Source organism: Triturus cristatus, chromosome 11, assembly GCF_964204655.1.
Source record: "Triturus cristatus chromosome 11, aTriCri1.1, whole genome shotgun sequence".
NCBI classification, from domain to species: domain Eukaryota; kingdom Metazoa; phylum Chordata; class Amphibia; order Caudata; family Salamandridae; genus Triturus; species Triturus cristatus.
This window is the reverse complement of record NC_140594.1, coordinates 123,243,793-123,257,424: the sequence shown is the minus strand read 5'-3', so window position 1 is coordinate 123,257,424 and position 13,632 is coordinate 123,243,793. Positions and strand designations below refer to the sequence as shown.

Below are 13,632 nucleotides of genomic sequence, written 5' to 3'. Positions count from 1 at the left end.
GTGTACGGTTGGGAGATATGCTGTCCTGTACGTGCACGCGTTGTGGTGTTCGTATATAATAATCTTACCCATTTAATATATTCTGCTGGTAAACCAAACCTAGAGAGGGCGTAAAACATGTAATCCCAGTGCAGTGAGTCGAACGCCTGTCGCAGGTCGAGTGAAATGCAACCCTCTGTTGTCCCCATACCGAGAGTACCGGACATAATTTGATGCAACCGTCTGATGTTAAATTCCGTACTCCTTCCTGGCACGAACCCGCATTGATCAGTATGTATCAGTTTTGGGATAAGCTGGCAGAGTTGATATGCCAACAACTTACTTAAGATTTTATAGTCCGAATTGAGTAGTGATAAGGGCCTATATCCCGACATGTCAGAGCTGTCTCGTCCAGGCTTGAATAGTGAAACCACGGTCGCCTGCAAAGTAGTGGAGGGGAGCATACCTGTTTCCAGCGACTCGTGATACGGGCACTGTAAATGAGGCACCAGCAAATCAGCGTATACCGCATAAAATTCGACAGGTATTCAGTCGTTGCCAGGGGTTTTATTGCGCAGTAAAGCCTTGATCGCCTGTTGGATTTCCATTCCAGTCACCGGCTGTGCTAGTTCATCTCTATGCTGTTGTATAAGCTGTGACAATTGCAACCCATCAAAGAAGGTATCAAAGTCTGTGTCGCTATGGCCTACTGGTTGCCTGTATAAGTGCGCATAGTAGTCCTTAAATGCAGTGTTGATTTTCAGTTGTGTGTTAACTATATTACCCTCAGTATGGATTTCTAAAATAGGGGATGGTGAGGGAGCATTTTTAACCAACTGTGCCAGTAGGGGTCCTGCTCTATCTGCTTGTGTGTGTTGTCTCTGCGTGCAGAGTCGATAATCTACTGTGCGCAGTTCCTCCAGAAGCTCAGCATATTGTATGTTGGCCTCCTGTAATTGCGTCAATTGCAAATTTGTTCCTGCTGCCTCCCCTTCTAGTGTATGCAGTTTACCTTCAATCTCCGTGATCTGTTCTATAAGAGCGAGTCTGACTCCCGTTTTCGTGCCAATTGCTACTCCCCTTAAAACTGTTTTGAAGGCGTCCCATTCCAGCTGACAGGTACTAGCAGTTCCTTTATTCTCGGAAAAATAATTAACAATCTCCTCTAATAGCGTGCTACGGAAGACCTGGTCTTCCAGCAATAGGGGTTGTAACTTCCAGGTCAGTATTGGGGTTGGGATCTTACCCCATTGGAGGATTAACTCTTCCGGGTTATGATCTGATAATGTCTTGCCCATGTGCAGCACTTTGCTAACAGAACCCATTAAAGCCCAAGTGCAGAAAAATCTGTCTATGCGTGTATGTAGTCGGTGTGGTGGGGAATAAAAGGAGTATTCTTTATGTCTCAGGTTTTTCACTCGCCATGCGTTGTGTAGTACCCTCCGCCCAGCCCCTAAGCGCTTCTGCTTGTTTTTTACATTCGGATGCACGCAACGGGGGGTGCGATCTGTCCAGATCAATGTCCAGTACTGTATTAAAATCACCCCCTAACACCCAGTGGTACTCAGACCAGTCCGTCAGTACCACGCTAAGAGCTTCCAAATATCTATCTTGGTCGCTATTCGGGGCATATATACTCCCAAAAACTGTGTGCCCCATCCAATAAGCCATGGAGCAATACATATGTTCCATATAGGTCCACTTTTTGCTCCAATAACTTAAAGGGGATATTATTTCGAACCCAGATCGCTGCCCCTCGAGCAAATGCAGACTAGGACATGGAAAACAATTGCCCCCTCCACTTCTTCTGTAACTTAGACGCTTTGTCATGATTAAGGTGAGTCTCCTGAAGGAAAGCTATATCAATTCTCCTTCTATTCAGCTGTGCCAGAATATGGTGTCTCTTGTGGATCGATCCCATGCCCCTTATGTTCCAGGTGCAGTATGTATACTTGTTATGTGATGCCATTTGGAAGCAGGAGGTATAATCTCCACACAGCAGGTGAATTATTGAGCCTATTTAGGTGCCATGTGTGTGAAGGCCGAGTGTGTATAACTAACTAAACCCCCCAATACTAGGTTCCCCCATATAACAGCAGAGGACCAAACCTGGAAAAAAATTCAACATGAACTGTAAACCAAAAATGCCATAGTTCAGTCGCTAGGGGGGAGGAGGCAGCAACTGCCCTATTCCAAACGGGCATTACACTGCACATTAGAAAAATGAACTTAATATGCCGATACTTTCCCCTTTACAGCTCGTAGTGACTAGACCCTCTCAAAATATCCATCAGCAATAGAGCATATTGCGGAATATCATATACATTACCACTCCTGAACATTCCCGAAACACAGTTCTAGTCGTCTCTGGCAATTTGTGCAGTGATCGACGGAAACAATGTCAAGCTAGCCTCCGATTCAGAGGACTGCGTCAAGGTCGTTGCAGTTTGGGCATCATGGGCAGCCAGCGCCGCTGCCGTTAAAAGAGCATCGTTTTGACTGTTCGTAATTTGTTCCGGAGTTGGGCCAGTGTCAGTAGCTTCCATGACTTGTCTGTTCTCCACCATGTGGATCCCGGCATCCCTCTACGAGGGAGTTCGACGCATTTGACTTGACGGAAGTGAGGTCCGTTAGGCCGCTGGTGTAAATGTTATCTCTAGCCAAACCGCCGCTTCTTCAGAGTTGTCGAAAAAGATGGATTTCTGCCCGTATATAATTTTCAGTTGGGTCGGGAAAAGCAATGCATTCTTCAGATTGCATGCCCATAAGTTCCTCTTTACCTCCTGGAAGGTGGCTCTGGCTTTCTGAACCACTAGAGCAAAATCTGGATACAGGGAAATCATTTTGTTCTCAAAGCGTATAGGAGCATTCTCCCTAGCGGCCCGCAAGATCGTGTCGCGATCTTTATAGTTCAGGATGCGTGCTATCAGTTACCTTGGCGGAGCACCCGGATGAGGCAGTCTAGGGGGCACTCGGTGCGCTCTTTCCACACTGTAGAGGGACGTTCGCCCCTCCTTCGGTACGTCATCTCGTAATCAGTTTTCCATGAACTGGGTGGGGTTAGGCCCTTCGCTGCGCTTCGGAATTCCAAGAATTCGGACATTTCGTCGGGATCTCCCTTCTGCGTCATCCACCCTGTCTTGTAAGTCCTTCAATTGGCGTTGAAATTGTTCGAGCTGAGAGGTGTGCATGGTTTCTTGCGGGATCAAATCATCCAGGGCTAATTTATTTGATTTCACTCTGTCCGTTAGTTTTTTACGGTCTGCTTGCAGCAAGTTTAGATTAGTGGATAGTGTCCCCATTTGTGCTTCAATCACGGCACGGGAGTCCCGTATTTCTTTCAAAATTGCATTGAATTTGGCACCGCGCTGATCGCTCCCTGTGGGAGGCACCACTTTGTTGTCTGAACTGTTGGAGAGTTCATTACTAGGTGCGAGGTGTGCGTCTTCCATAGATGCTGCATCAGTTTGTTTGGTCCTAGGGCGACCCATATTGTCACAACGGACGCGTATGCTCCTTTGTTCCTGGAGGATCTTGAAGGGGGCCGCTACAGCGCTCCTCGCCTCAGTTGCGCGCACCTCCCACAACCAAGCCAATCTCCAGCACCAGCCAGAAGGTGTCTTCTGTTATGCTCCCTTGGCCTTTCACTCCGACAGAGTCCTGTCGCATCCCTTCAGGATACATTGTAAGTGACACCGACTGCCACGCAGGCGCGGTGTTGAGGGTCCAACCTCACCTCTGGCGGAACTCAGTGACACCCCCAGTTCATCACTGTGTTGCACACTACTAGTGACTGCCTCTGCGTGACAGTCCGCCTCCGGGCAATGACCGGGTCACTGGGATGCGTCCTCGTCTGTACGGCAGGCAGCCATAAGCCCCTGTCCCTCAGGTGTGGTTGTGACGAACGTTACACTCGCCCTCCTACTGCGGTGGCATCGGTGTGTGCAGCTTGTCCTTCTTCTTGTCCTTCTTCTAAGACCCGCAATCTCCTCCTCAGGCTAGGCCAGTAAATATCGTCTATCCACAGCGCTATTCGGGGCGACGTGCGCTCATTTTTACCCCAAGCCCCCCCCCCCCCCCCCCCCCCCAAGCGCAGTATAAGGAAGAATGGTTAACAGTATCAAAGACTGCGGATGGGTCAAGGAGTATAAGAAGGCAGGACTCTCCATTATCGAGGTAACATTGAATGTCATCCACGTTGTTTAGCATAGCGGTTTCAGTACTGCAACCTTTTCTGAAGCCGGATTGAAGGAAGTCAAGTAAATTGAAATTGCCTATGTGTTTCTCCAATTGGAGCAATGCACATTTTTGAGGGCTTTAAAAAGAAGAGGGAGGTTAGAGATAGGGCGGAGATTTTTGAGATCGTTGGGATCGGCAGTAGGGTTTTTCAGAATAGGGGTGATTTGACCGAGTTGAAGGGAGTTAGGGACGCAACCAGTGGCGGGGTAGGAGTTGATTATATTCATCCAAGATGGGGCAATGATGTGATTAAGTTTGTGAGCAAGGTTAGAAGGGAGAGGATCTTTGGTATGCTAGGTTGGCTTAAGTTTAGAAATGATATTGAACACTTCGAGCTCCGTCATAGGACGGAAATTATGCCAGTAAGTTGGAAGGGTTATCATCTGGGGAATTTGTGGTGGGTGGATTAAGTGGTTGGGGTGGAGTTAGTAAGGGGGGGCGTCTCATTGGTAACGTTAAGGGCATATGGGGAGCTGGTCATAACCGATGGAAGGATTGGTCAATTTTGGCGATTTTGGCCGAGAGGAAGTTAGCAATTTACTCGCATCTCTCCGTTGAGGCCATCAACTCAGGAGGGGCGGATGAAGTTTGTTTTCTAACAATGTTAAACAGATGTCCGGGCCGATTTTTAGTACGCTCAAGTTGGGCTCGGAAAAAGGTTGCCTTTTCAGTGAAAAAGTGTTTCTTGTAAACTGATCTAGCCGATCTGAGGAGAGCAAGATGACCGGAAGAGGGGTGTGGTCTCCATGTTCTTTCAGCCAGTCTAAGTTGTCGTCTTTCGAGATTGAGTTCCGGGTTGAACCAAGATTTGGACTGAATTTTCCTTTGATGCTTAAGTTTAAGAGGGGCAGTTTGGTCCAGGACGTCGCTAATGGTCTTATTAAAGTGATCTGTTAATTCATTGGCATTTTGGGAGAGAGAGGGGGGGGGGGGGATAAAGTTGTGCTTGGAGTTTAGATTCAAGTACAGCGGGGGGATTTATTTGAGGTTTCTGGTCCACTTCCAGTGTTTGGTATTAATAGTAGGGGGTAATGGGGCATTGGAAGCAATCTTAAACAGGATGAGGTGATGGTCAGACCAGTCTGAAGGGATGATGTTGGAAAGGCTGGTCAAGTCAGTGTTGGAAATTATGGCATCGAGTGTGGCCCCTTTGATATGGGTAGGTTTGTGACAAAGTTGCTTCGGGTCATGATTCTCTAGGAGGTTGTAGAGGCGCTTGACAGTGGGATCCTCGAGAATATTCCACTGGATGTTGAAGTCTCCTAGGAAAAGATTTTTCGAGACAGAAAGGGAGGAGTGTGAAAGAAGGTCAGAAAATTCATCAGCAAAGAGAAGAGGTTCACCAGGTGTTGTGTAGTCTAATCGGAGGAGAACGCTGAAGTGGTGAGCTCAACGCCAAGGTATTCAAAAGTTGAGTGATCCGAGTTTTTTAGAGTGATTTGAAGTTCATTTTTTAGATTATAGCTAGTCCACCCCCTATTCTGTCGGGTCTGTCTTTCCTAATGATGGTGTAGCCGGAGGGCGAAGTAAGTCCAGGATAGCCATCGAGTGTTCATTGAGCAAGGTTTCTCTCATGAAGGCGATGTCGATAGACTCACTGAGAATGGTTTCAGATATTTCCATAGCATGTCGGACTGCCCAACGGCAATTAACAAGCATGCAAGAAAGGGGATTGGGATGGTCATTAACAAGAGTGGATGGAGGCAAGTTGAGCTGGGGGTCGAGGAGGATGGGAGAAGAAGGGATTCTGTTAATGCCCATAATCACCGGCACATTGGCAGTTTTGCAAGAGTGGATGGCGGTAGGTTGTGCTGGAGGTCGAGGAGAGATGGGAGAGGAAGGTGTTCTGTTAATGCCCATAATCACTGGGATGTTGGAGTAGGGGAGAGGGAGACCAGTAATTAAAGGCTTAGAAAGGTAGGAGTTAAGTAGGTTCGTAAGGTCAGAAGTGTAGAGGTAGCTAGCGGCACTGAATGGTCTGTGAGTTTGATTGCAGAGGGGGATAGTGTGCCAACGGATGTGATGGGAAAGGTAATGGGAGCAAGGGCGAAATGAATCAGTAAGATTGGGGTGAGTCCTGGAGTTTAGGGCGTAGACATCCTCTTTGAGACGTAAATGTGCGGTTGTCATAGCTGAGAGTTTGCAGTCTGTTGGTTAGTGTTTGAGCAATAAGATAAAGGGGGGAGTCAGTGGAGAAGGACACTGACCACCCACCATTCCCCCCGAATGGTGGGTGGTCAGTGTTGTTAGAGGAAGGTATATAGAATGTAGTGCTCACTTACGTATGTGTAGTACCTTGCACTAATCCAGACAACCCTTCTTGTGATTTTAGTGGTCTTAGAAAGCTCTCTAAGTGGTAGCTGTGGAGAGCAGCCTTCAGGCTTAGTCCAGAAGGAGTGTAAAGCAGCTTGTTTTATGGTATAGGTTAAGTGAAATAGGTATATTTTAACACTCGCTGATGTAATATTTTATCTCCTACCCAGAGATATAAACACAATACTTTGTCAATAGAATACATAGGTAGCACAGAATACACAGTGGCCCAAATGGGGAGACCAAACCATATACTAAAATAGTGGAATGTGAACCACAACCTAAGTCAAGAATGGACGTAGAAGAGCCGGGGACCCAAGGAACCACCCAAGTTTGCAGTTTAAAAGAAGGACCCTTTCCAACAGACCCCAAAGAAATCCTGTGGAAGATGGAAGGTTGGAGAGTCACCCCACCCATGGATACCCCAGGAACCTACACCAGGGAAGCCAGGTGCATAGGTGTGAAATGATGTTGGAAACCGCCGTAGACCACAATGGAGGATTTTGGAAAAGATGCCGCTGGCGAAGAAGGTGAAAGTGTCTGATGGAACCCAAAGGTGGATTCAAGGTGATAGGTACTTGCAAGCAGAGGGGACAGTCTGCCACTCAGGAGTGACTAGGAGGCGCAGAAGACCAATGCCCACCGATGTCTGGGATGTAGGTGAGTTGACTGTGTCCTTGAAGTTGCAGCTGTACGGACCAGGCCACACAGAGGAGGACAAGGAGCCGTGCACGAGCTGTTCCATGTCGGATGTCAAGAGCCATGGGGTCAGTGTCCGGCAGGGGCACCAACAAGCCTTGGCAATGGCAATCAACGTAGGTGAGGAAAAATGTTCAGTGTCGGGACCAGCAAGGTCCAAGGGACTCGCCATGAGCAGGTAAGTCAGAGCAGGCCCCGAGCAAGCAGGGAAGCCCACTAGAGCCAAAGAAGATCCTCGGGCCGAAGGCATAGGAGTCGCAAAAGGACCTCGAGCAGCTCACCAAAGGATGCAGGCCCACGGTGCAAAGGATGCAATGCAGGCAAAGATCTTGGCTGGAGGAGATGCTCGAGGTTGGAGCTTCTTTGAGCCAGAAGATTTCTGAAGGTGAGAGTCAACCAGCCTTGGCAGCGCAAAGTCGACACGGTGCACAGGGGTTCATGTTCCTGCGGTTCCGACGAGGGATACTGACCTCAAACTCAGTGTGAAGACCGTGCAGGCCTCAGGAATTGCAGAACCACCACCTGTGTTGCACCTTTCGAAGTCCATGGAAGCCCAGGATCTGCAGACCAGTCAGCTGCGTTGCGGTCCCTGCTGATGCAAGGGAGTGACTCCTTCACTCCAAGGGAGATTCCTTCATGTGACTTGGATGTCCACAGGCCTTGTGAAGAACCTGTATAGAGCACGGGGACAGATGTTGCAGCAGATTTGCAGGACGATGAGAACAGGAGCCACAGTAGTCTTCCCAGTTGCAGTCTCTGTTCCCAATGCAAAGTCCAGCAAGGTTCAGCGTGCCCAGACGGTTGAAGTGGTATATGATCTGATTCTTGTCCCATGACGGATCTAGGGACACACCCACAGGTAAGCCCTTAAGTACCCTAAGGAAAGGGTTGGAACGATTCAGGGGTCCCTCCCAGAGGAAGGGCTGGGCAGTTGGAAGGATACTCTCATGTCCTTTGTCCTATTTCGCACCAGAGTGGGAGCCAACAGCTCCCTGAACTGGTTTGGAAAGGAGTATGCAAAGGGGGCACCAAATGTGCCCTTCAAGCAGTCTGAGTGGCGCTGGACCACCCTGTCCCAATACACTAAGTCCCATCTGGGAGGTGGTCACACCTCCCTGTGACAGCATACCTATTGTCCTGCCTTCCTCTGCTCAAGCTTGGCTCAGCAGAAGGAGGGGAGAATCGTGTCTCTGGTCGGCAGCAGCCATAGCTTGCTGTCCGGGTCTAGAAGACTGGTACCGGGAGCACTGAGGGCCTCCCGGAAGAGATTGTTTGATACCAAACACGACATGGTTCCTTACAGCGTATTTAGAGATGGTCATCGCAAAATGACGCATGGCCACTCTGTATCTTAATGGATGATGCACTTACAACCCGGGAGAATGGATTCCGAAGGTTGTAGGGATGTCCTGCTCATGAAGGGCCACCTCACACTTAGAATCAAGCACCCTGCCTTCAGGATTGAAAGGCCTGCCTTAGGGGTGACTTTTAGGTTTTAAGTGCAGTGACATCAGATATAAGGAAGCGCCAGCTTACACAAGCTGCAATAGCAGCCCTATAGTTCAAATTTGAGTGGTCTCCCCTGTAGTCCAAATTTGAGTGGTCTCCCATGGGTAGCAAAACTCATGCTTCAGCCCATGGGCAACCCCTGATGTACCTATGCCCTGGCTACCTTAGTACCATATAGTAGAGACTTATCAGGGTACATTAGTAGCCAATCTGGAGTGTACCTAAGTACTTACAATGTCCAATTTAGGGAAGAAGCACAGAGTCTGGGGTCCTGATTAGCAGCATCCCAGTCAGACTAGACAGCAAAACATGACACCAGCATAAAGTGGGGGTGACCATGAAAGCAGATCCTCCTTTCCTACACATATGCTGTTTTGAAAGTTCTTATTTGGAATGTTTTTATTCATGATGTACTGTATGTTCTTTAAAGGGCTGCATGTTGGGGCAGCGATAAACGTTTATTGCATAATAGTAGCCTCCGGTCTTGAATTGAAATCCAGGATCAGGGCAATAATTAACTTACAATGAACTGAAAACTATTCTGTGAGAATGACCAAATGTCTTTGTTTCAGCTACACAAAACCCAAGGGTCAATTACCAGACTATTCTTCACCAGTGGTGTTGCCATCCTCCAGGACCACCGTGGAGGACTTTTGCACAAAGATCCACAAAAGTCTCATGAAAGACTTTAAATAGTAAGTATTTGTGTGCGCACTTGAGTGGAAGGGATTCTGCATTTCATGCAAGTATGTTTTGAGTGTGCCTGTGAGGGTTTGTGTGCGCATGTAAGGCTGAACACTTGTAAGATGGAACCTGACAGAATTATTTTACTGATGTTGATTACACCTATTCTTACTTAAAAGCATGTTCTTTAAATATACTTGTGCACCATTTCCACTCTGTGAAATTGTGCTATATTACTATTATATCCAATAGATTTGTTTGCGATATTTATCTAAAACTTTTATTTTATTTGTAGAGTTTTATATAGTGCGAACTGGACCTGAAGACATCAGAGCGCTTCAGTGTTGCATAGTATATTTCTAAGTGGTTTACATAATTAGGGTACACATGAAAGCAAAATAGCAGTATGTAAACGGAACACAAGAAAGGTTTAGGATCTGTAGCAGATACGTTTTTGAGGTAGAAACAGTTTATAAATATAGATAATGTTTTAACATTGTATAGTAACAGTACATATTTTGGTAGGTATAAGGACACAATGGCAGTATGTAAGCAAAAAATGAAGGCATTTTTGAGGTAGATACAGTGGGCTATGGCGTGCAGTAGATCGGATGGGCGAAATAGTTCAGGCGTGTCCATGGATGTCCCAAGCCATATAGGTAATGAGGCTTAGTCTTTAATGTTTGTGGTTGGCAGCATGGATGAGTCGGAAGCTTTAGGAGGGTGGGTTCAAATATTTGTTGAGGAGTAGGAGTTTAAATTTTGTCTTGAAGTTGGGTAAAGATTTTCGCTCCAGTCTTGAGGTAGGGCGGTTCAGATTCTGGCGTATTCCTGGAGAAGGAGCTGGCGCGCAAGTTCCCTTTCTTGGATTTAGGCAGAATCAGGAGAAGGCTGTGAACTGTGTGTAGATTGCTATTTGGTGCTGGATGTCTGACTGACGAGATGTTCTTGTAGTTGGGTATCATCGGTAAAAAGGTGATGGTCAATTATAGCTTGTATCAGGTTCACTGCAAGAGGTTTAATAGGGCAGGGGACAGGGTTGACCCATGCGAGACACCTCATGAGACTGGCTTGCATTCCAAATTTTATTGATGAATTTGATTAGCTGTGTGCCCTTGTTTAGGTTAGGAAAGGGGCGAACCACTGAAGGACAGTTCTTTTGATGCCTGCTCTCTTTGAGAGGGTGTTTAGGAGGATGTCATGGTTGATGGTTTCAAAGGCGGCTGATAAATCAGGAGGACTAGGAGGCATGCCTGTTTTTCGTCCAGTGATCTTTGTAGATCTGACGTTTAATATAGCAGTTTCTGTGCTGCAACCTTTCCTGAAACCCGACTGGAAGGTGTCATGCAAGTTGAATTTTACAAATTTGGGTGTCGAGTTGTGCAAGCACACATTTTTCAATGGTTTTTGCGAGGAGAGGGAGGTTAGTTATGGATCTGTAGTTAATAAGGTCATTCGGGTCGGTGTCTTTTTTTTTTTTTCTTTTTTTCTTTCTTTTCTTTCTTTTTTGTTAGGGGTGGGAGTTACTTGGCTGAGTTTGAGGGAAGCCGGAATGGAGCCGCTTGATGGGGAGGAGATGATGATTTTGGTCCATTGAGGACAGATGATGTGACTGATCTTTATTACAAGTGTCGCAGAGAGAGGGTCTGAGATTTGCGAAGTCTGCTTCATGTTTGCCCAAGTATTTTGTGAACAACTTCTTAGTGCAGGATAGCGGGGAGGGAGGCTCAAGAGAATTCAATACTGGATACTTTTTCAGAGAAAAAGTTAGCAAATTCTTCACTGCGTTTGGTTGATTTGTTAATGGCATGTTAAGGGAAAGAGGAGGTTTGCTGCTTGATGATGATAAATAGTTCTTTGGGACTGTTCTTGGACCAGTCCAGTTGTTCTCAGATAAAGGAGGATTTTTCTCTGAAGATATGTTTTTTGTATTTTTGGTGTTCGGCCTGGAGTATCGAGAGATTGGCTTGACATTTTCAATCCCTCACTAACTTCAGCCAACCTTACAAGGAAATTGCAGTAGCCATTTTCTGACCTCCTTGAAAGGGCCTTGGAACCACGTCAAGTGGGAAGAAAGGGCTACAAAACCATAGTTGACTTCTGCAATGATTGTGGTACCATGCTTCACTGAGTTTTCAGCCAGACTAAATGATTGGTGATGGCAAACTGGTAATGATAAGATGGTAAAATAGGCGAACAGAGATGATTTACTAGACTGTGGCTTGTTAAACTGGTATGTATTACTATCTACCCATAAACCGTGTGCAAAAAACATGCACGTCGTTGTGGGCTTATGCGCCAATATTGTGATGAGATAGTATTCTGACATAATTAGTCCATTTCTTAATCCACGTTGACATGCCAGATTTTCTGCTGTCCACATGTGGTACGTGTACATATATTTAATAACCTAATGTGCATTTGTAAAGGGCGCACATTCCCCCAAGGGTAGCTTGCCATTGAATTACAGATGTTTATAATCCAAGTGGGAAATATTTACTTAACAATTGAGTCTTTTATCTGAGATCAACATTGGACCAGTCTGCTTTGTGGTATGTTGGTATATATGTACTGAACGAATGTAAGCAAATAACTTTTTGTGATGAACTGTGTACTGCTGCTCAGAAGCTGGCTTTGGGTATGGAAGGTTGCTTCTGAAATGCAGGAGATTTTATGTTTACAGGGAGGTGTGTAGTAGGTGAGTCTACATAGCGGATTTAGAAATAAGTTAATGAGTTGACTTTTGTGGGATGTATGTCAATTTTGATTGAATCTCCTCTTCTCCTTCAGTGCCCTGGTGTGGGGGTCATCCGTGAAACATAACCCACAGAAGGTTGGGAAAGATCATACTATGGAAGACGAAGATGTCATTCAGATTGTGAAGAAATAAGTTATCATCACCTTCTTGTTTTTGCATGCCAGAGACTCTAGCAGAAGCCAGGCTTGGCAATAAACTTGCTTAGGTGGGAGGAATAGCTTTGGCAACAAACTGTCAACATTACTTGCCATCTACTGTTGGGACATTCTGTCATAACATCTGTATTCATCAATTTCAGTAAATCTGCAAAACAAAATGTTCTCTATTTCGTTCAGTTACTCACATGGTCTAATTTTGGGATTCTTATTTTATTTTGTGTGGCTCGTGCCAGAGGCTGGTGAGGCCGAGTCTGTTTTAATAGCTTTTTAGCAAATTCTCACAAACTTTCAAAATTATACTCTGTCGGAATGAAAATCAGATGTAACTTGCTGATGCATGTTTGCTTTTTGTTTCCTGCACAGTGCATTTGTTTTGGAACAGATTTTTGGAAGTCCACCTCATACTCCATTCAATGAAAGCTTGTAGACTCTTGTGACTGTTACCACCTTTCATTGTCATTGATCGTAAAAGTGTCTGTGGCAAAGGGTATGGTCTAGAAAGCTAAGATAGCTCAGCCAACGAAAATCTTGTTGCAGGTTTAACCTATTGTAAATGAGTAGTTTATAAATGAGTACAATGCATCTTCACAAATTAAAATCAAAGCATATTTTTCATGTGTATGTATTAACTAATCATGCTTAGCTTGTACTTAATGAAAAGAAAATGGATAGGTGCATGAGAGGGGGCATGTCAGGCAAAGCAAATAACCGTTCACACTGCAAAGGAAAATAAATGCAAGGGTGAGTTTGACAGCTGCGGAACAAATCATGGGATTTGTGCTCCACATTAAACCACCACCCGTCATTGAGACCAATCCTCTCATTCACCACTGCTGTTGTGGTCCTCTCTCTACTGTCTTCTATTCCAGCCACCACACTTACTCCCCTCTTCTACCCATGAGGTCCCTCAGGTGTAGCTAAAGGCGCACTGCAGCAAGATTGATCACAAATCTAGCCTGATCCCTAACCTGTAAAGCAAGGGTGTTTGTTACTGCTAGTATCCTGGAGCTGCACAGCCCTCTCAGTCTCCATTTCGTGTGAACCAGGTGCAGCTTGGCCCCATAACAGACAGTGCAGACACTCGCTGGTTTGATTAACTGCTGCTCTGCTGTAATATTTTGCTGCTGCTACTACTGGCCTTTTTGGCACTTTCAGTCTATGGCCATCCGCCATCAGACGCCATCCACAACAAGGCATCTCTTCATTATACCACACTTTAAGAAAGAAATTCTGGTACAAGGTCATGGTGGTCCGATCCCAAGTGCAAGGACTAGATGTAGACTAGGCGGAATA

The 13,632-nt window shown here is 46.0% G+C and overlaps 1 protein-coding gene across 1 annotated transcript in view; it reads left to right on the top strand.

Moving 5' to 3' along the window:
• DRG1 (developmentally regulated GTP binding protein 1) overlaps positions 1–12,952 on the top strand; it is a 92,041-nt gene extending 79,089 nt beyond the window's left edge. The window contains exons 8-9 of the mRNA XM_085636227.1: positions 9,312–9,434; positions 12,214–12,952. Of these exons, the coding sequence (XP_085492353.1) occupies positions 9,312–9,434; positions 12,214–12,313 (223 nt within the window). The 3' untranslated portion in view covers positions 12,314–12,952. The remainder of the gene's footprint in view (positions 1–9,311; positions 9,435–12,213) is intronic.
• The last annotated feature ends 680 nt before the right edge of the window (positions 12,953–13,632 follow it).